The sequence below is a fragment of the Fomitiporia mediterranea genome (genome assembly GCF_000271605.1).
Source record: "Fomitiporia mediterranea MF3/22 unplaced genomic scaffold FOMMEscaffold_1, whole genome shotgun sequence".
In the NCBI taxonomy this organism is placed as follows: Eukaryota; Fungi; Basidiomycota; class Agaricomycetes; order Hymenochaetales; family Hymenochaetaceae; genus Fomitiporia; species Fomitiporia mediterranea.
In genome coordinates, this window is record NW_006760386.1 from 1118940 (window position 1) to 1140779 (window position 21840).

Below are 21840 nucleotides of genomic sequence, written 5' to 3' on the forward strand. Positions count from 1 at the left end.
TCTGAGACATGCTCTCGTGTAGTCTCGTCTTAACAGATTGTGTTTCTCTGTACATTCTAATGTGCAGCTATCAATACAATACTTTGATAACACCTAAGCAATCTCAATTCATTCCGTAATTCCTATTCTTAGGTTTCGCGATCTTCCGCCCTCATTACAAAATGATCATGTATAATACAACAGCCAAGATAATTTGGCTGTGCGTATCACTACGCTCCTGACCGGCACAGCTAGACCAAAACAAACGGCTTCGAACTGTAATATGTACAAAACAAACATTTCCGTGATACACTAATTCAGTTCGTCATATTAGGGTGTAATAGAGCCTCAAAAACCTTTCACGATTCGGCATCGCGGATAACGGCTTCTCATGCATCCGTTCGTTTCTTGAATAGCACTTTAGCCTTCGGGTTTGGACTCAATCGAGAACGATGGTATACGTTCTCCGGTCGCACTCCTTCCACCTCCGCTTTCATGTCATAATTCAAAAGCAGATATGCCATCATCGCCTTGAGTTCATTCACTGCGAAGAATCGCCCGGGGCTACAAAGAATGCATCAAGTAAGTGTAACGGAGATAAACGCAGTATGAAGTGCATGAACGCACCAGGCATGACGTCCGTGTCCGAATGCTAGATAATCTGGACTCGTGAAGACCATTTGATGCTTTACACTCTCCTCAGTGCTTTGCTCGCGCAACCTCGAGAACCGGAATCCGTCGAACTTGTCCGCGTCCGGATAATGAGATTCGTCACGATGTATTCCTATCACGTTCGCAGCAAGGAATGAGCCAGCAGGTAAGAAGGTGCCGTCTGGTAAGGTCAAGTCGGACATTATCTTGCGATTCAACGATACTTGATAATAATTTCAGTAGAGCATGGAATGCATACAAACAGACCAGACAGATTTACCTAGGTTGATGCCATTCATCCGCTGGCTCTCTTTCATGAAGCTATCGAGCTTCCACATCTTCGTCATTGCGACCTTTGTCCATCCTTCCTCCTTGATCACTTGCTCGACCTCGTCTCGTAAGGGTCCGATATATTGTGGCTCAGCCGCGAGGTGGAACAGCGCGTGAGTGAGGCTCTGATATTCACGGGATCAGAAAGTTGTTACGGGGAGAGAGAGATTGAGCCTACGACAGAGGATGTATGTATAGCAGCAAAGTTTATGTGTAGCATCCTCATTATCATATCCCGAATAGTTTGGTCCTTCGGTGCTACATCGATCAGCCATGAAATCATGTCGACCTTTATTTGGTTAGCCTCTTCAGTGTAATGCATGAATAAGGTGCGCCTCACTGGTTTCCCCGGCCAATCATCGCCATTTTCGGCGCACATACGAAGTCTCTCCTCGAATATAGGTCGAAGGAACTTCGTGACACCACGGACAGTTCGAGCTGTCGGGCTGAAATACGCACCGACAATGCTGGAGAGAAATTTGTTCCTTTACTTGAGAACTGAACCTCACGACACCGAGACACTCACGGGCGCAAAAAGACGGGAGTGTCCTGAATCATGTACGCTGTTTCCATGACATCAATACTGAAATTGATGCTGAGTTCATTAAATTCTGCGTTTCTGCCTATAACGAGAAACAGAAGTAAGAATTAACAAGTTGTGCGAGGAAGTTGCGACTGACAAAGAGGAACGCCGACAAAAATCCTGTTGCTGGTTCTGCACACGACGTTTCTCACCAAATCCAGTGCAGGTACAGCGACCCAATCTAAGATGTTCAACATATCATTCCTCGTATCTCGGATATGAGTAATAGGTATCTGCCGTACCGTCACTTTTAATGGGAATAAGGTCATTGAAGGCACACTTAATCTCATCGAGGATGTCGTCGAACAGCAAGCCCAAAGAGCGGGTTAGCTGGTTACTGATGGTCGCGAAATGATATGAATTCCTAAATGTGTCTTCTCCGAGTGACCAATGGAGCGCAAGGTCCTGGGAGAACGCAGTTCAGTATGCAACAACACACGTGATAAAGTAGTCTATGCCATACCTCTATTGCCGCCTCATTGAAAGAGGCCTTGCTATCTGGAGCCTTCCGAATCTCTTCGATGTTTTCGCGTTTGTTGATTATAACAGTGTACCGGTTCATTTCAGGAATCTTGAATGTTCCATTTCCATACTGAATGTTTATGTTGAGCGAGGTTGTTTATATGTCCACACTACAGTAACATACCTTCTCATATGCGCGCTTGAGGATAGACTTGGCGTTTGCGACGAGATCGTATGGCACGACGTAAGATGAGAGAACTCCAGACGAGCCTTCCAGAGGGACATTAACCTATATGAAATTGATAAGATGGGTTCCTGAAATACTATTGTAAGCTTACAACTAGTTTCCAATTCTTGAACAATCTGGACAGGGAGACGATCGCAATACACATCCCTGCTATAAAGAAGGAATAGTACTGGGCGCGATTTTCATCGTCAGAGAGTCCTAACGTCGAGTTCGTTTGTGCCAGAACGGGTTTCCAGTCAGTGGAGAACTTCATAGCTCAGGATCTTGTATGGTCGTTCAAGTATGGAGGAATCGCACGAGACGTGAAGATAAACTAGTATAAGTAAGTTCTGCTTTATACGAAAGCTCGCGTGAGAGACCCCGCGACCTCCGTTGCTTCGTTCTCTGGAGGCGAATACATCCATGTCTTCGTATTCAAATACAGCTTACGGGCCGCTACTTTCCCAATCAGTCTGACGGACTTCACGAGGGCAGATAACGGAAGCGAACCAGTTTCTTCGGAGGAGAAGTCCATTTTTCTAATGGCCAATAGGGTATCGCCATTTCGGAGGGAACTCACCACAGGGGGGTAGGAAGCATTTACATAAGACTCGTACACACGGACTATAGTTGTTAATCTTGCAGTATGTGAATGGCAGGAGCAGAAAAGAAGAGTGACGGAATCTCGAGAATTTATACCAAAAGAAGGAAGCAGATCTCTTTTAAGAATTTCTGTATATATTGGTTGCCGATCCCGTCTCACATCACGTGATAATTTACCTACTGGGCAAAACTGGATTTGGAGTAACTATTCGTTGGTCTCGTGGAATTCAAGCATCACGTCATGCAACATACAGACAATCCTATACATATTTTATCGAATGGAATGAAACCCCATATGAGAATCTGTTTCTCATAGTCATTTACACAGTGTAAAGTATGGCTTATGACTCCATAGTCAACGTTCAGTGGCCTTTTACTGTCTTGATAAGTTTAGGTTCACAGTGAGAGCCTATATTGGAAGTGACGCAATTGCTTCGGCCTCGGTTGCACAGAGCAACTTTTGTGTAAGGGGTCCTCACTATAAGGCGTAAGCAGGTTTTATGTACTTTTCGAAGGGCACGGCCTATATCCGGCGGGACTTAATTGGGGGGAAGCGGGAAGTATCCAGATGCCGAGTGAACGTGCTAAAGGAAGGCTGTTTTACTCACCCTGACACGCAATGTGTTTGTCGAGAATCCGTTTTCACGTGAAGATCTTCGCTAGAATGAATCGTAAAACGTGCTGATAAGTGTTATATGGAACCTTATGATAGGAGAAGGGAAAAAAGTCATTTATCAGGAACTTTAATATTTGATTATCGTACCTAAAAACGAAATTGATAATTATATGTTGATGCCATCAATATTTTACAGTAACACTCGAATGTGCTAGTAAGCTGGTTCAATTGCTAGAGACACAGCTTTCTGAAATAGATAGAAACAAGAGGTATTGTTATTGCCATGATCATTTTACATTTATAATTTACATCACTTTCACACTGATACATACTGTAATGTTGAATCCTTAAAAACTTCAATATCAGCTGTTCGGTAAACCGGTGTTAGTGCTTGTGTAACATGTATACACAGAATATACTGTATGCATTCACAAATTAGATAGTCTTCTTGTATGTGTATGTTGACATTCTGTATACAGGCTTCAGATGACATAGATCATGTTAGTTGTCCCAGCACCCCGCCTTCAGTTTGATTTTGACTATCCATTTCATCGTTGTATACAACTTCGGGTGCAGGGGCTAGATATGATACTAGTACTCAGACTTTAGGTCCAGAAGGAGATCTAGTGAGTAGTATGACCAGTTCATATGCAAGCCCTTGCACACCTGATAGTATGACTCATCACAATCAGTTCATTTAGATGCTTGATATCAGGACAAGGCGGAGAGACGAACGCTGTTTAAATGAGCACTTCTAACTTAGCTTCAAGTTTGAAAATTCTCCAGAGTAAATTTGGAATGAAATTCCTACAAGGGTAGAGTAGATAGATTTGAGATTTATTTCAAGGTAATGCTTTGCAAAATGTTCTATTGTAAAAGCATCACTTTGAGCCCTAGAAGTAGTACATTCCGATTGATTCCGACGTCCCTCTCTAATTTCTAATCAGGAATGTTCTTGTGCTAAATGACATCCCTCGTCATCCGAACGCTACGACATAGGGCACTATAGGATTTTTTTTTCTTTTTTTTCTTTTTTTTCTTTTTTTGAGCATACACAATCTTGTCCAGATGACCAGTGCAACAAAGAGCATAGAAATGGCAATATTTAATGAAACGCCAATCCCTTGACATGTTCGGCAATGCGAATGGTGACACCTTATGCATCTGTTCGTTTCTTGAACAGGACCTTAGCTTTTGGGTTTGGGCTCAACCGAGCACGATGATACACGTTCTCCGGTCGTACTCCCTCGACTTCTGCTTTCACGTCATAATTCAGAATCAAATATGCCATCATCGCTTTGAGCTCGTTCACCGCGAAGAACCGGCCGGGGCTACAAAGGATGTATTAAATAAATCTAGTGCTAGGCAATCTGGTGGGAAGTTCATGAACGCACCAAGCATGACGTCCGTGTCCAAATGCCAGATATTCAGGGCTCGTATTAACCATTTGATGTTTGACACCTTCCCCGGAGCTTTGCTCGCGTAATTTCGAGAACCGGAATCCATCAAACTTGTTCGCATCTGGGTAGTAAGAATCATCACGGTGCATTCCTGCAACATTCGCGGCGATGAATGTGCCAGCAGGTAAGAAAGTGCCGTCTGGTAAAGTCAGGTCGGACATTATCTTGCGATTCAACGTTACTGGATAATAGTTCGGCAAATCACGAGACTGCATACAGCTAGTCAAAATTAACTTACACAGGTGAATACCATTCATCCGCTGGCTCTCTTTCATAAAGCTATCGAGCTTCCACATCTTCGTCATTGCCACCTTTGACCATCCGTCCTCCTTGATTACCTGCTCGATCTCTTCCCGTAATGTTGGGATGTAGTTTGGCTCTGCTGCAAGGTGGAACAGGGCATGGGTGAAACTCTGGAATTCAACCGCGATGAAGCAATTAATAAAAGCTGTCACGATGAAAGAAATGTGGCTTACGCTCGAAGATGTGTGCATAGCAGCAAAGTTTACTGCAAGCATCCTCGTTGTGAGGTCCCGAACGCTTCGTTTCTCGTTCTTCGACGCTTCGTCAATTAGCCATGAAATCATGTCGACCTTTATTCTGTCGGTATCCCGAGCGATACATCCAATATTTTACTTACTGGTTTCCCTGGCCAATCATCGCCATTTTCGTCATACATGCGAAAGCGCTCCTCAAGTAGAGGGCGAAGGAGCTTCATTGCCTGGCGGACACTCCGGGCTGTCGGGCTGAACAAAGCACCAACAATGCTATGGAATGAGGAGTGAAACGGTCGTCAAGCTGCCACTGTGGCTTGCAACACTGTATCACTTACGGGCGTAAAAGAGTAGGTGTATCCTGGATCATGTATACCGTTTTCAAAATATCGATAGTGAAATTGATGCTCAGCTTGATGAATTCTGGGTCTCTGCCTACATATAGGAAATAAAAACATGAATTGCTGGCCGTCCAGAGTATGTCGGGACTCACAGAGAGGGACGCCAACAAAAATCCTGTTGCTCGCTCTACAGACAACGTGTCTTACCATATCCAGCGCGGGGATAGCAACCCAATCTAAATGTTCGGCATATCATTTCCTGTGACTGAGTATAGGTAGTTGATAACTATCATACCATCACCCTTCACCGGAATAATGTCGCCGAAGGCACATATAATCTCATCGCGAATGTCGTCGAATAGCAAGGCCAAAGAGCGGGTTAGCTGGTTACGGACGGTTGTGATATGATATGTATCTCTAATGAGCTTCTCTCCGAGTGTCCAACGGAACGCAAGGTCCTAAGGCAAAGTGGTCCAGCTCAGTATACGACACTCGCGACGAAGGTGGACCACACCATACCTCAAACACCGCCTCATCGAAAGAGGCCTTACTATCAGGAGCCTTCCTAATCTCTTCGATGATATCACGCTTGCCGATTACAACTGTGAACCGGCTCATTTCAGGAATCTTGAATGTTCCATGACTGTACTGGATGTTTAAAAAGCTGAATGAACCTCGTCGCGTTTTAATCCCTAGACTTGAGACAGACCTTCTCATAAGCTCGCTTGAGAACAGACCTGGCGTTGGCGATGAAATCATACGCGTCGATGTACGATGAGACAACACCAGAGGAACCTTCGATAGGTACGTTAACCTATGTAGAGTTTTATCAGCTAAACTTCTCAGCGAGTGTCAGAAGCTTACTTCGAGCTTCCGATTCTTGAAAAGTCTGGACAGAGAGACAATCGCGATACATATTCCCGCCATAAGGAGGGAATAGTACTGAGCACGGTCCTCGACTTTATTAAGTCCCAATACCGAGTTCGTTTGCGCAAGCACGGATTTCCAGTCAAGAGAAAAGCTCATAGCTCAGAGTCTTGTAGAATAATACCCAAGTATGCAAAAGTCAAGCGGGAAGTAAGGAAGAGCTGGCGTGTGCAAGCTATGCTTTATACGAAAGTTCCCGTGAGAGAACCCGTAGATTCCGTTGCTTCAATTTCCGCATTCATTTACATGGCATCGATGTGACTTTATGCCTCCGTAGTCAAATGCATGGAACGGGACCCCTCTTTCCCGATAAGTTCAGAGGACTTCACGAGAGCAGACAACGGAAGCCGGACAGTATCCTCGGAGGAAGAGAAGACCAGCTTATGACCAATAGAACACTGCAGGATCGCTGTCGCAGAAGACATTCGCCACAAAGGCGTAAGCAGCATTTATGTAAGATACGGGGGGGCACAGCCGAGACCTGGCACATGAATGGAAGAAGTGAAGGAAAAACAACTAGATGTACCGATTGAGGAAGCAATATTTCTCTACGTACGAATTCGGTACAGTCGACGCCGATCCATTTACACGTGACAATAAGAATGCAAATCTCAACTAAACTCGGGGCAGTTTGAACCGAGAGTTATTCAAAGTAACGACACGTGAAAACGGGCAATGCACAGTTTTTATGGTAAGAGAATAATCCTGGACCTGGATATATAGTTGAATACTGACAAAAGGAATTGATTAACAATTGATGCGATCAAACCTTTTCAATTTCCATTTCGTGTACATTAATGATAATTCAGTACGGATGGAGCGGAGCTGACATGTAGTTGTGTGAAACCAAAGCAAGTAAAGTTTGGGCTCACATGCAGCATATTTTTTGCGAACCTGCTTTTACACGAAAATCTTTGCTGGAATACAAATGCTTTTGAATGGATTCGGGACTGGAAGGTCTAGCAGACGTTCAAGTTGTAAAGCGTGCTGACAATAGTGTGTGATACTGTATGAGGGAAGGCAAAAACTCTTATAAGAACATTTCAATATTCAATACGTTGTACAGGAAAAAAGAAATCAACATTCTTACAATATCATAGCATTATTCATTGACCTTCCCTACTTATCCAAGTCCGAGATTAACAAGCTAGGAAGCTTTCGGAACTTCCCCTGCATCCATACACGATACATCTTCAGCTGGCGTTTTCGGTTCACAAGTAATCGACGGTCAACACCGAGCTGTTCGATGGAGAAGAGCGGATGCGTTGGACAATTGGGTGGTGAGCGGTGAATTGCAGGATGCAGTGTCGTTGGAAGGTATGGAGATAGAGATGAAGGTGATGTTGCATCGGTCGATTGAGCTATGACGGTGCTGGACGATGAATTGAATGGCGTGTTCGTTCCCGTGACAGTCTTTGGTGCTGACGGCGCCGAGGACCCGTCCGTTTGCACTGCGGCGTTATCTGTGATGGAAGGCGTGGATGGCCGGGGACTCTCTGTCCTCGGCGTATGAAGTGCCGAAAGTGCACTTGTTAGTGCAGAGATATTTGTGGATGCGTCATCTCGGATTTGATTTTGACTGTCATCTTCATCTTCGTAGATAACTTCGGGTGTAGGCAGGATCTTATCTTTTGGCTGAGCGAGAGAACCAGTGAATAACATGGCTAGTTCATCTATAAGTATACGTTCATTCACGCAAAATATTCAGCACGATTAGTCCAGTCGGGCGAATCTATAATCAAGTAAACAGACAAACCAAGTTCGAAGAAATAGACGCGAGTCTTATCACCACGGATATAGAAATTATCCTCCAATAAACGACCTTCTTTGAATCGCAGCTGCGTAAGGTCATGTCGCCCATAATCGCGCAAAACAGCAACTCCTCCTGGCTTGAGCATCTAAATAGCGTCATTCAACAAACATAAAATAGTCAACTACATTATCGTGAGCTTCATGAAATAGTAAAGATACCTTGTAGATATTCGAGACAGCTTGTGCCCACTCATTTGGATGCAGAGCACTCAGGACGAAGATCAACACGACAATGTCAACAGACGAAGGTGTTATCACATCCGGAAGGCAGTCCGTTGAAGTTATATCCCATACAGATGCTCGAATAGAGCCAACAGGAGGCGATGTGTAAAGTTCGTTGTGCTGATCATGATATCGATTGCAGTTAAGCATTTACAATCGAGAGTTTCACGAATATACAACACGCACTTGTACGAGTTTTACTGCGTGATTGGAATAGTCAAATGCAAAGAGCTGGAGGTCTGGGTTTTGATTTGCAGCTAGTAAGGGAAAGACGGAATTTCCTGCACCTATAAGTCATTCAGTCTACAAAATTTGAAGGCAACCGGTTGACAGTTTATTCACCGCAACCCAGTTCCGCGACAGTGATGGGCCCAGCCTAGACAGGAAATATATTGTTCAGATATGGACGTCCAATACGAGGACAAAAATAATACTTACATCTGGGTGGGTGGCTGCCACTAGTTCTGGAAACTCCGTATGTAGCCTTGAGTGAATGTCGTGTTAGATTTGAGTCCCACTAATTCATCTCAAATTCTCCACACCACAAACCATTTGCGATTTCGGAAGAAATTATCCGCATTCATCTTGTAGAAATTATCCCTTTCCGCGAGGGAGTCATCAATTCAACGCGTGAACTCGGTGGTAGTTGCTGGTATGGACCCTCACCAGTGTTTTGCGGGCTTCTCATTAAATTTCGCCTTTTCTTCCTCTGGTACGGGCTTTGCGCGCTGCCGGGCCAAGGAAGAAGCAATGCGTTCATGTTGATCTTCCGGAGGCGGGACGTGATCCCAAGCATTCTCACTCCAGACATCTGAATTCGCTGTAAGGTATCTGTCTTGAAAGCACGTTAGTCGACGACACAAATACCGACAACAACTTGTATTTGGCTTGAACATCGCACCTTGAACCGAAAGGTGGCTTCTCTGCGTGCACGTCGTGAACCGAGGACGCCGTCTTCTTTCGCTCGGAGTCCGGTGTTGATGTGATTGGCGATACCTCATTTTGCACTGGCGGAGATGGCATCATGAATATTGTTTGGAGCGGGGATGGTTGTTACGAGGGATTTCTAGCTCTTTTGATAGTCAGGTTCTAGAGCAAGCTGTGGAAAACTTAAACAGATTTTACGCGTTGCAGGTGTATCTGGGCTAGATAGAATAGGATGAGTGAAGATAGACGCGCAAAGGCGGGAAACTCCGAGAAGGTTGAGAAGGTACACAAGGCATCAGCTAGATTATTATTTAGTTCTGCCCAACTGAATGATCTAGCCTGCTTTTGTCTACTGAGAGTGGCATACTATACCATGATCCCTCTTTGCCAACGATCCCTCTTTGCCAATTTGCATTTACACACAAAACACAACACCTAATACTCTACAAAAATTCATGGGGGTGTGTTTTTACTATTTAAAACACAATATCTCTTTTTTTCTACAAAAAAATTGATAGAGGAATTAAAAACCTGTAAATACTGCTATTTCCACTAGTTGCAAACCTTATAATTAGCAGTTTTAATTTTTATAATCAAGTTAATAAGTTGATATTACTACAAATGTATATGATTTATACACAAGTACTTATAGTATTTTTCTTGAGAGATTTAATGGTGGTTGTAAATTAAAATTAAGTAAAGATTGTTTTGAGAGTGACAAAAGTGACAGATTCCCAGAGCTTGTACTGCGTCTTGCCAGAGCCAAATTTCTGTGACAGAATGTGACAAAGTTGGCAAAGAGGGATCGCATCCCTCTACAGCTCATAAAAAATCGTAAAAATTATTTTGAAAAGATATTGTGCTTTATTATGCTCTGATATACATATATGCAAATTTTCAGATCAAAATATTAAGTGGTTTTGGAGGAATAAAAAATTGGCAAAGAGGGATCATGGTATAGTACAATATGTCCGTGGGATCGGGGTCCGCGTGGACGATCACCTCCAAATCACTGCATCCAAAACTGCACTGCATATGCAGCGATACACGGCCTCGCTCAAAGATTGCGACGTCTCTGAATTTTCTGGACTGACTTGGACCTGACGCTGGTGTTGGTAGCCGGGGTCACTTACCTAATCCGCAAGTGCAGCAGATGCGTGAGCAGCTTACGGCTTGACGAGTGTGTAGTGTCGCAACGACCTCACTCCGTCCTTCGTCCTGCTTGCACGTTCACGGCTTCGCTAAATTTGCCAGCGGACCCTCGTTGTCGTCTTTCTTGCCCCATCGCGGCGCAAAACGCTCTCCCGACTCTCGCATCCATCCATCTCCATCCCAATTTCCATCACTCTCTCCCCTAACGCGCCGGCGCGCGACCACCGGTCATCATGGCTTCGTTCCTCCCTCAAGGCAAACCTCCCACAGACGACGACCTCTTACGATTATACGAAGAAGTCAGACGTGGCTTCCAGAGAGAATCTCCATCCAACCTGGACGACGTGCGCATCTCCTCCGGCGCGGACGATCTTGGCGCATTCATTGACACGTACAGGGAGGAGCCAGTACCGGCGGATCCTCCCAGTTACGAGCCAAGTCAACGCTCGGGGAATACAGCCTCTCCTTCATTTCCAGAGAAAAGTAAGTCTCACTATAGACATGTGGAAAGTCATGTTTGTTTGCTGACAATATTTGTAATAATTCTCTTCGAAATAAAGGCGACGGCTCGGCGTTTTCTGCACCGAAGTCGCCGCCAACTGGGCGCGGGACACGACCTCTACCAAAACCACCGAGTGCAAACGGCTCGAGAAGCTCATATGGAAGTGCTTCTCCAGGAATGCCGGAGCCGCAACCATATGTCCCAACTTCGAGCCCGCACCAACTTGACTCCAACCATCGGTCATCTGCTGGTTCTTCAAACGGATTACCACGTCGCTTGCCTGTAGCTCCTGACTCCGGGTCGCCCTCCTACCCGGGTGATGCAAATTCAGCACGGCCACCCAGTTCGGCTTCGACAGATGGAGCACGTTCCTACGGACTTCCTTCTCAACCCCGGATTAACCGACCACCACCTCAGACAAGTTCGTCATTCGCTTCCAACTCGTCAGCTAGCTCCGCTCGCGTTCCTGCAGCATCTACACATCCATACGCCGTAGCTACACCTATTTCCGATTCACCTTCGTCCCAGCTTGCATCTCCGAATTGGTCGCACCTTTCTGACAGCCGCAGCAGTCCCAGTCCTGCAAATGGATATCCAGGTGGCTCTCTTCTCGCTCTCTCAGATTCTGGTCGTCCAAAGGGCGCTCAGGCACCGGCTGTGCCGGGCCAATCTATGCTATCCTTGAACGGCAGCCTTCCATCGCCTTCAGCGATGGGCTCGTCAGCTGACGCTTATGCAGCTCCGTCTTCTAAAGATGGACCACCAAGCTATATTCGCCCACCATCCGATACTTCTGACTTGTATCGTTCTCCAGACCCTACCTCTCGTACATATACTCCACAGCACCTTTCCCCAGGCTCAAGTTCCAATGCTGGTTCTTCAGCGCGACCAGAATTTGACTTGATTCCACGAGCTTCTGCCGAAGATGTTCACTTGCTTAGCCCGTCTTCATCAATGGTTGCGACGAATAATACGTCTAGCGGTAGCAGTTTATTGGACGTTCATGCAGTGACTTCGCGTGAGTTGCCGGTTCGTTTAATTATAAATTTTCCCATGATATTAAACTTGCTTATCAGCAGCAAATCTTGGGCGATCAACATCGCAGAGCTCAGCAACGTCCTCTTTCAAATCAGGTTCAGGACTTCCGACTGCCTCTACATCAGCTACGTCTCCTTCTCCGATATTTGCAAGCACAAGCCAGACAGCTACACCGGGCCCTTCAAATTACATGACGCATGCAGCCGTCAACAGAGGTGCTTCCATTACCTCGTTTCAATCATTGGGCTCCGGCGGTTCGGCAACCTCTCGTTATGAAGATGTTATCTATGACAATGTCTACCGACAAACGAGCGCGAGTGCTGGTGCTGGAAGCAGCCGCATCGATCGACATTACCAGCGGAACCAACGAGAGCGTGTTATTGACGATATCAAACGTCAGTTGGCTCTGCATGAGGACTACGAGAGCGAAGAAGACTTCGATGAAGAAGAGGAGGACAGGTTCGTGAATCTTGCATTGCTTTCCCACATTGCTGTGCGTTTGCGGGACAAAGTACCACGAGGGACACATGTTAAGGGTGGTATCCCATATCCGCGTGCATTTACAGGAAGGGACATAGTGGTAAGTAAATTTGTAACGAATATCTTCAGTAAACTGATTCGTATTCTTCAGTCAACGATTCAAGCGCAGATACAGCGCGAACTTCTGAACATGCACGTCTCTTCAAGTGATCGTCGCCTTGCTCTCCACCTTGCACGCAGTCTACAGAATCAACTTTTCTTCTACGAAGTGGAATGGGGCGGACGCGTGCTACAAGACGGTGTTGAAGACGTGTACATGTTCCTTGATGACCAGGAAGGCGGTTCGGATATGCGTAATCGGGAGGTGGAAGAACTTCCGACTGGTGTATTTACGCCATTGACGAAGTGCTATTCACCGAGCTGCATGGATGGAATGCCATACGCGTGTTCGTCTTACAGCTGTCCGCGAAGGGTAAGTAACTAGGATTCTTCTATTGCTGAGAAGTGGCTTACTAGGCGTAACAGAGAGGACTTGTCCGTGAAACAACGATTCTTCCGGAAACGACAAAAGAGCCTGTAAGTAAAGCATTCTTTTTAACCACTTCATGCCCTTATGCCCCTCCAGAAAAGGAAAGACTGGGCTGAATTGATCGACAAATCAATTCTAAAATCTCTGCCTGAGAGCGAGAAGAATCGCCAAACGTGTGTAGGACATATCATCGATGTGCTTCCCTCATTGCTGATTTTGGTCTAGTATTATCCACAAAGCTATTGATAAGGAGGAGCTCTACGTACAAGACCTTGATTTAATTGAAAACGTATGTCCGCAAATGGATCCAGTCGTGTGACTCACTAAAATCTGTTCAGCTTTTCATGAAACCACTTCGCTTGGCCGAACCTCCTATCATTCCTCTTACTGAGATCGACAGTTTCATGGAAGATGTGTTCCATAACATTCTCGATATCCGTGATGTCAACCGTCGTTTGTTAGAAGTCATGGAAGTCAGACAGCGCGAACAATATCCTCTCATTCAGCGTATCGGCGACGTCTTTCTTACGGCCGCTACGGACTTTCGGGTCGTGTATGCGGAATACGTAGGCAACCTTCCGGTTGCGGAAAAGCGCCTGAAGGATGAAATGGAACAGAATCCTGAACTGAGACGTTTCTTGGAGGTGTGTATTTTACCTTTTACCAAGAGGCGACACGACGCTAATCCGGTTTCTCTTAAGCGTTGCCTGCGTGCCCAAGAGTCGCGAAGGCTCGATCTCAAGCACTTCCTTCAGAGGCCGTCGGAGCAGTTACAAAAATATCCGGTCGTCCTAGAAGCCATTTACAACGAGACAGCGGAGGGCAACCCGGATGCAGATTTCTTGCTCGAAGCCATCCAAGCGATCAAACAATTACAATTAGTGGCACAACTGCGCACATTCCAGGCTGCCATGGGGAAGGGTCCAACTGCAAATATTGACTATGCTACGCTGGTCCCAGAGGAAGCTAAAAATGCTATGTCTAAGCAGGAGATGAAGCGTCAGGCGTAAGTTTTGTTTGCTGGAGTGTGTGGGTTGCTGTTTCTAATCAAGATCCAGGATCATCTTCGAGCTAATCCAAGGAGAAATGATGTACGTGAAGGATTTGGAATCAATTGGGACGGTAAGCATATTTCTGTCCTTTTGATGAGGAACGATGATCTCATGGGAATACAAAGATGTATGTTCAACCATTGAAGAACGCAGACCCTCCGATCATTCCGCATGATCGGTTATCGAGTTTCTTGCACGATGCATACCATAACTATGCGGAGCTTTACCATCTCCACCGGCAACTACTGAACAAACTTCACGAAATCCAGCGTGACGAGCATCCAGTAATACGCACCATCACTGCGCCTGTTCTTGATGCCGCGCTGAACTTCCGCGACGCATATATGCATTATATACCCAACAATCCTATCGCCCATTACAGGATTGACGAAGAAATGCAAACCAATCCTGCTTTCAAAGCATTTGCTGACGTTAGTGCATTTTCTATTATGTATGGTTATATCTACTAAACTGTTCCAAAGGCCACCATCAGAAATCCAGATTCTCGCAGACTGGACATGAAGAACTTTGTTCATCGTCCAGTAGCTCGATTGGCGCGTTACGAACTACTCCTGGGAACTATACTGAAGGAGACACCACCTAACCATGAGGATCGCGAAACTATTCCGCAGACACTGGAGGTCTTGAAGTCACTGCTTAAAGAAACGAACACTGGAGTCAAGTCTGCAAATGAGAGAGTTGAGATTTGGCGCTACAATCAAAACTTGGTCTTCAAGCCTGGGGAGGCAATTGTTAGTTGTTCCTCTTTTTACTGTCTTCTATCTCTGTTGACATTGTCCTTTAGGATATGGACTTGCTTGATGAGAATCGCTCCCTCATTTACACAGGTAAACTCCTACGCCAGCCTGACACAGGCTTCGAATGGAGTGGGTGGACCGAGCTCTTTGTTCTCCTCTTCGACAATTACCGTAAGAGTGTGATCAATGGCTTCATGACATGTACTGACTAATGTTGTGCATAGTTGTTATGACCAAACCAAAAGACAAAGACGGAATCACGAAATATCACGTCAACCGCAGGGTTAGTCTCAGAAAGCAATATGCTTTTGTTTATTCGTGTCTAAATGTCTTCTTCAGCCTATTCCTCTGGATCTACTAACGTTGGTGAATTTCACGGACCCACCTCAGCAACGGAGCAAGGGCATTCTTGGCGGTTTGCGCGGAGGTGATCGCAGTGGTGGTGGTAGTGGAACACCAGATGTACCTGCAGTAAATGGTTCTGCCACGGTCGACGGACCAACAAGTGACGCTCGATCGGTCTACCCTTGCACCATCCATCACAACGGAAGGCTCGGTGGTCTTTGGACTGTTTACGCTGAGACCGCTCAAGCCCGTGCAGAGTGGAAGCAGAAGCTTGATGAAGCTATTGTCCTTCGGAAAGTTGTCACGGATGCGAATAAAGTCTTTGAGATTGAAACGCTTAGCTCGGAGACGTTCCTTGTGCCGTCTATGCATGCTGCTCAGCAACCTTCCTCATGGAATGATGAGCATGTGTTTACCGGTAAAGTTACGTGCTCGGTGCCATTCTGTAGGTCAAGGATGATTATAGTTCTAAACATTGGCTGACATTCTTGTAGCAACTCCTGATGGTCGAGGTTTGGTTGCTATTGGTTGCGCCGAGGGTGTCTGGATTGGTCTCCGCCATGACCCAAAATGTAAGTACTCTCCAATACTCACCGCCTTTGAGATATCTTATTTGTTCCTTAGCTATGCGGCGCGTATTGCATTTGAAGATGGTCACTCAGTGCGCCATGTTGGAGGACTTCGGAATATTCTTGGTCCTAGCTGATAAGGTTCGCATTGTAGTTCACTTCGTTTTTGCATTCTATCTGACGATTCTTTTCTGTGCAGGCACTATTCGCTTATCATATTGAAGCACTTGTACCATCTTCACCCCCCAATGCAAATGCTTCGCGTACACCGCAGAAGCTAAACGGGAATAAAGATGTTCAATTCTTTACTGTTGGCACACTCGGTGGACGCACCCTTGTCATCTATATGAAGAAGAAAGGAGTGAGTAATGCACTTTGCCATGACCTTTCACGCCTTGACTTATGTCTTCAAGCTTGACAGCGTGTTCCGTGTGCTGGAGCCAGTCATTGGCAAGATCAATGAAAAGGCGAAAGCTCCTGGAGGATTGAGTCGCTTCGGCTTCGGTTCACAGCGATCGGAGTGGTTCCGTATCTTCAGGGTACGTACATTTATAATGACAGTGATCGATTGCTTACGATTAGTACAACAGGACTTCTTCCTGCCATCTGAGTCCTACGATCTTATCTTCCTCAAGGCAAAGATCGCCATTCTGTGCTCAAAGGGCTTCGAAATCATGGATCTCACTGAGTAAGTAGAAGTTTTTATGTCCGTTAAATTGATAATGATTGACGTCTTCATCAGCTTTAAGAGTGTTACTATCCCTCAACGTGACGATCCTCGCCTTGCTGCACTGACGAAGCGGTGCGAATCTTGCAAGCCCATGGGCATGTTCAGATCAAGCGAGAATGAGTTCCTCCTTTGTTATGATGGTCCGTCTTCTGTCAAGTGTCGTACGTAGTGCACTCCAGCTAACGCTCACTTAGAATTCGGTCTGTATGTCGATCGACACGGTGATCCCAGTCGATCAGTGGGAACGATCGAGTGGGAAGGCACCGCTGAGCGAGTTGCCTGGCATCCACCATACGTTCTTCTCTTCGACAGCCGCTTTATCGAAATTCGACATGTCGAGACAGGCCGATTGGCGCAAATTATTCCGGGTAATGATATCCGCTGTATATGGGATGGCCGAGGGTCGAACGTACCACCAGTCGGGACACCTGGGCCTGATGGCTGGGGAGAAGCTGGTCCTCAGGAGGCTCGCATACATGCTGTTATGCAGGCTTCTGAACCGACGGGTAATGGTGCACGACCTTCACGCGCTGTTGCTCAGCACGTCTTCCAGCTTGTCCCTACGATTCCGTTATACCTCCCTGGATCCCTCTCCTCTCCGTCAAACTCGACGTACTTCCCTCAATCAACTTCACCTCCGCACTCGCCGTCGCTCACTCCACGGCACTCGTGGAGGTGAAGGCTTGTAATGATGATACGACTGTTGAAAGCGCTCCGATTCCGATTTTTGACGCTTTATTATGCCTTAGCATCCTATTTTATGCTTTCCACTTGCATTACTTGTGTATTGAATAGATACCTCATGCCATTCGTTGTTCTTCTTTTAATGGCTCTGGAGTTTCCATTGCATTTGTACCATAACTTAAATGGAATTTGCCTGTGCTACGCTCTGCTCAACCAGGCATGCATGAGAGTTTGAATCATATTTGGTGTTCGCAATTACGTTCGGACAAGTCTATCCTGATTACATACTGAATACACAGGAAAATTAGTTATCGCTCTAAGGCATCGTTTTCTCTAGACCTAATCAATCCAACACAACAAACGCAAGTGACACAAGCAAAAGAGGCAGCAGACAAAGAGAAATCACTTCAATACAAATCATTCACTATTACGGTATATGAAATTTAGAGTGTCCATCGTACGAAAGCAAACGGAATGGTAGCGTTGTTGAACTTAGCTACATTCAATTCGGATGCTCTTCACTGTCGCAGATATCGTGGAAGGCGTTCTGTCCCAGTTTATCGGGCCTTTAGCCCATTCACTAGTACCTTCCGGACTTGAAGCGTCCCATATTCCTAGCTGAATTCGGGCCGGCTGAGTAGGATAGTGTTCTGTTCCGTTGATCTTCGTTCGGCCTAGACAGCAATGTTTAGTAATCAAATTTCACTGGGAGTAAATATGGAATATTGAACTCACTAGGTTTCAAAGTGCGGACTTCATGTCCGTCGACGGACCAGACGATACGTTCTGAGGTCCAGTCAATCGTATAGTTGTGATAACTAGAAATCAATGGCAAGCGTGAGGGCACGTCTTCGATTTCTCCGAATACACCCCAGAGAGGTTCTTTGTCGTGAGAGCTGGGCGCGTATACATTTGTCTGCCAATGGCGAGGGTCGCCGCCGAGAAGTTCGACATCAATTTCGTCACGTCCATCCGCTAAGTACCGATCAACTCTCAGTTGCAGTCGACAAAGAAACTGGGCTTACATATGAGAATCGCAGCAGTAACAGCGCCTGCCACCAGAGGCGCTTTCATTACGAATGTAACCTTTCCGTAGCTTGAAATATGTAATGCGTCGATTAGGCTCACATAGCAAATCAGAGAAGAAATTCTCACAGAATAGTAAAAGTAGAGTTAACGGTGGCACCTTCTCCAACTTCGCTGTTGACATTTCCGTGTTTAGTGATATGGCCTTGGGGTTTCTTGAGGTACAGTTGTAAGCCATCGTTTGTTGTTTCGTATGTACCTGGGTGGCTGACGCCAACAAAAGGGGCGTCACTGTAGGGAGTTGGTGCGAGGAAGTCATTCTGAGAGAAGGTCAAGCTAAAGGGCCGACAGTCGCTATGTTCTCGTGTACTAAGTGCTTGTTCAGAGTCCGAAGGCGATACAAGGCCATTAGCGTGGGAGTTGCCAATGACTGTAGCTCGAGCCAGCGAGGCGAATGAACAGAACGAAGAGAGAAGTTGAAACGAGCGCATGGTCTAACGAAAGACGAAGGAAAGTTGTAGTAGCACTTGATGTTGCCGTACAAAGATTCGGAAGAGAGTGGTGGCAGATGGAAACGCAACACACACACACGATCACAGATACAGAACAAAACAAGCACGTCCAGTCAGAACTCAAATCCTGAATCTGTGTGAATTACAAACAATATAATACAAGAATTTTAGTGATTAACATGATGCCGGACCTAGGTCGTGCCTTCGTAAGGAGACGCAGCGTCTTTACCAACTAACGTCATTTCGTCTAGGATCTCATCCTTTTCGGTCCGTTTGTACGTACGGATCGTCTCGCCGTAATCTGAGATATCATATATCCTGAAGCGGCGGTCGAATCTAAAATAGTGTTCAGTCAATTATCGGGCAAATATCTGGGATGTGCGTAACTCACCCAATCTTTGAATACCCGGAGTATGAGCTGGAAACAGCATTCACGTCAGCCTTGATCTGTATGAGACTGTACAGTACGTACCCTCCACCAGCAAAGCACAGCCAAACTCCTCTGATTCTTCTGCAGTTCTCAGTAACTAACGACGTCTATTAGTAGGCATTTCAAAGACGTCAAGGGAAGCCTACCGTGACAGTGCCCGTTACCGATGACCTTAACTTCTTTCACATTACCCCCTGCGCTATGGTCGGTTTCTAATGCTTGCAAAATGCCCTTATCAAAGAAACCGTCGTTTTTCTTGGCATTTCCAGGATCCTCTATATCGTGAATACCAATGTCCAGAGGAATACCCGTATTTGAATCAACGTCTGGAGTGGAATAGCTTTCCGGCCTGGATGACAATCAGTAATTGTTAGTAACACGCCAGCTTACGTCCTTGATTACGTACGTACAGAGGAATATGGAAGAACATAAGTGCATTAGGCTTTGCTAGTTTCTTAGTACCCGGTGTGACTTGACTCGCGGATTGACGTTCCCAAATGTCACCAAAGTCGCTTGCTCCGTCAGGAGTGAACGGTCTTTCTATGGGCTTAATCGAGGCTGACTCCTGCAAGAACCAACTGATTTGATTCTTCGAATGAGGGGCGGAGTATTATTAAACAACGTATCATCATAGAGTAAATGGATCTTACCTCTCGTATGTAGTCGTACTCAGTTGGATGGAAGAATCCTTTTTGAAAAGTCAGATACAGAACAAGGCAAGTGATTGAGCATTATATATACCGAACCAGTCCCAAACACCCGCGGAGTAGGATCCCGAATCCAAGAAGTACATTGTCAAAAGATGCATTTTCGAACTAGTTATCCAAGTCAGCTTCATTCTTTGTTACTCAGTTAACGTACTTACGAGTCTGCGCTATACGCCTTGAGAACATAATTGCCAACGCCATGAACGTCCTTCGGGCCCCGTTGCGTCACACTGTAAGGCATTCCCTGCAGCAGTGCCATCTGATCCTCCCTGTTCATTCCATTCTCTGAGTCATGATTTCCAAATACTGCAGCCCAAGGGATCTTTCTATCGGTCACGGCATTGGCGAATTTGGCCAGAACTGAGCGTGGATCCCATGAGGTTCCTTGTCCATTCAGTTGGTCACCAGTGAACACGACCATATCTGGCTTCTCTTCGTCCAGAACATGCCCCAGAAGAGTATGTGTAAGATTATCTGAATGCGTACACGGACTGAACGAAACGTCTCTGCATTTTCCTTGGGATACCGAGAAGTGTAGGTCCGCTATTTGAAGGATCTTGAACTTCCCGTCCCTGGAGAAATGCAAGGGTGGAGCGCGAGGAGGGCCTAAATCATAACATTCAGAATAACGGCAGTGTACATATAGAAGACAGCACTCACGTTTTACTCCGCGTCGATAAGTGAGCCATGCAGTGTCTAAGTGTCCTTCCCTGCCTTCCGTTGTTGGTGGGTCGAGCTTCTCAAAGCCGTACCATGGCCGATCATCACCGAATAGGACATCCAATTCCGTTATCAGATTTGATTTTTCCTCCGTAGACAAGTAGGACATCCTTGGTCCTAATTTATACCATAGGAATAGTGGTGGCGCACGAGGGACACCATCACGAACGGAGACGTCTACTTTGCGCCAATTGTCTTGTGTTGTCGGCTCCTCGCCTTTAGGTAGAAGTACAATATCATTGACAAGGTCAACGTCCAGTCGACGGCTTCGACGGTAATAAATATACTGAACATGTGATCGTCAGTAATAATGAATGCAATCATTTAAACCTCCGACGTACAAGTGACCAGAATCCAGACATCCTATTCAAATCCCGTTCTACACGAACCCACTTGCCCTTGATAGCATCTGCCTCTGGAGTTGAATCAGGAACGCAGAGGTAAGATAACGCCTGGGGCAGCATGCATTTTGCGACCGTAATCTCTGTTACTGTTGGAGCTCAACGCGCGAGTTCCAAAAGATAACGGTAAGGGGACTCACAGCCCGTTACATGATTCAACAAGGGCGACCAGACGTCCAAAGGTAAGCTTGCTGTATCCGGTTCAGTACTCTGAGTTGACACGTTCCACCAATCGACACCATCATTGTTGCTCGGTACATCACTTCCTGGTACAGAGCTTTGTTCTTCCGCGCTAGAACCGGTCCCAGATGCAAGTTTGGTATCAGATACGGGCTCCCAAGCTTGCCATCCTAATCGTTGCAGTTCTCCTGGGCCCACTATTGGCTGGTAAAGGACGAATATCCATGTCAAGAGAAGACCGAATCCAATGATAGTCGCGGCTGGAGCGAAGATAGCTCGCAGAAAGCGGAAAAATCGACCACAGGCTATCGCCATGGGCTTGAAGTACACAAAAGCCTCCAAATACTAGTTTGATTGTGTACAGTCGCACAAAAGGTTCGTAGGAACTTTAT

At 45.9% G+C, this 21840-nt stretch overlaps 7 protein-coding genes across 7 annotated transcripts; 1 reads left to right on the top strand and 6 right to left on the bottom strand.

Moving 5' to 3' along the window:
• Positions 1 to 159: 159 nt before the first annotated feature.
• On the bottom strand, positions 160 to 2537 carry FOMMEDRAFT_16130 (cytochrome P450). The gene is made up of 11 exons (XM_007261355.1): positions 2344 to 2537; positions 2190 to 2294; positions 2007 to 2135; positions 1786 to 1948; positions 1641 to 1724; positions 1487 to 1583; positions 1301 to 1427; positions 1139 to 1249; positions 911 to 1085; positions 607 to 853; positions 160 to 543 (listed from the first exon to the last, which is right to left on the bottom strand). Exons 1-11 carry the CDS (start codon positions 2503 to 2505, stop codon positions 369 to 371), a joined length of 1575 nt encoding a protein of 524 aa, XP_007261417.1. The 5' UTR covers positions 2506 to 2537; the 3' UTR covers positions 160 to 368.
• Positions 2538 to 4606: 2069 nt separating this feature from the next.
• Positions 4607 to 6771, bottom strand: FOMMEDRAFT_149998 (cytochrome P450; the record flags this gene model as incomplete). The annotated part of the gene is made up of 11 exons (XM_007261356.1): positions 4607 to 4781; positions 4845 to 5091; positions 5149 to 5323; positions 5387 to 5503; positions 5551 to 5677; positions 5743 to 5839; positions 5898 to 5981; positions 6041 to 6203; positions 6265 to 6393; positions 6455 to 6559; positions 6610 to 6771. The coding sequence occupies 11 exons, from the start codon at positions 6769 to 6771 to the stop codon at positions 4607 to 4609; spliced, it is 1581 nt and encodes a 526-aa protein (XP_007261418.1).
• Positions 6772 to 7791: 1020 nt separating this feature from the next.
• On the bottom strand, positions 7792 to 9729 carry FOMMEDRAFT_149999 (methyltransferase; the record flags this gene model as incomplete). Its single annotated transcript, XM_007261357.1, has 9 exons — positions 7792 to 8345; positions 8429 to 8570; positions 8644 to 8826; positions 8893 to 8993; positions 9049 to 9082; positions 9145 to 9190; positions 9256 to 9306; positions 9373 to 9537; positions 9608 to 9729. The coding sequence occupies 9 exons, from the start codon at positions 9727 to 9729 to the stop codon at positions 7792 to 7794; spliced, it is 1398 nt and encodes a 465-aa protein (XP_007261419.1).
• Positions 9730 to 10631: 902 nt separating this feature from the next.
• On the bottom strand, positions 10632 to 10918 carry FOMMEDRAFT_150000 (uncharacterized protein; the record flags this gene model as incomplete). Its single annotated transcript, XM_007261358.1, has 2 exons — positions 10632 to 10761; positions 10839 to 10918. The coding sequence occupies 2 exons, from the start codon at positions 10916 to 10918 to the stop codon at positions 10632 to 10634; spliced, it is 210 nt and encodes a 69-aa protein (XP_007261420.1).
• Positions 10919 to 12515: 1597 nt separating this feature from the next.
• On the top strand, positions 12516 to 17467 carry FOMMEDRAFT_73879 (Dbl domain-containing protein; the record flags this gene model as incomplete). The annotated part of the gene is made up of 20 exons (XM_007261359.1): positions 12516 to 12905; positions 12957 to 13277; positions 13331 to 13381; positions 13431 to 13507; positions 13560 to 13623; positions 13673 to 13978; positions 14036 to 14340; positions 14393 to 14456; positions 14512 to 14817; positions 14869 to 15138; positions 15192 to 15315; positions 15369 to 15427; positions 15484 to 15934; positions 15984 to 16061; positions 16114 to 16199; positions 16258 to 16419; positions 16472 to 16597; positions 16649 to 16746; positions 16801 to 16928; positions 16983 to 17467. The coding sequence occupies 20 exons, from the start codon at positions 12516 to 12518 to the stop codon at positions 17465 to 17467; spliced, it is 3951 nt and encodes a 1316-aa protein (XP_007261421.1).
• A 497-nt stretch (positions 17468 to 17964) lies between these two features.
• FOMMEDRAFT_130646 (concanavalin A-like lectin/glucanase) lies at positions 17965 to 18989 on the bottom strand (the record flags this gene model as incomplete). The annotated part of the gene is made up of 4 exons (XM_007261360.1): positions 17965 to 18146; positions 18208 to 18447; positions 18498 to 18568; positions 18628 to 18989. The coding sequence occupies 4 exons, from the start codon at positions 18987 to 18989 to the stop codon at positions 17965 to 17967; spliced, it is 855 nt and encodes a 284-aa protein (XP_007261422.1).
• Positions 18990 to 19161: 172 nt separating this feature from the next.
• On the bottom strand, positions 19162 to 21816 carry FOMMEDRAFT_100722 (Metallo-dependent phosphatase). The gene is made up of 11 exons (XM_007261361.1): positions 21409 to 21816; positions 21209 to 21357; positions 20808 to 21153; positions 20306 to 20753; positions 20182 to 20255; positions 20091 to 20128; positions 19851 to 20029; positions 19587 to 19789; positions 19483 to 19537; positions 19402 to 19428; positions 19162 to 19346 (listed from the first exon to the last, which is right to left on the bottom strand). Exons 1-11 carry the CDS (start codon positions 21761 to 21763, stop codon positions 19202 to 19204), a joined length of 2019 nt encoding a protein of 672 aa, XP_007261423.1. The 5' UTR covers positions 21764 to 21816; the 3' UTR covers positions 19162 to 19201.
• Positions 21817 to 21840: the final 24 nt, after the last annotated feature.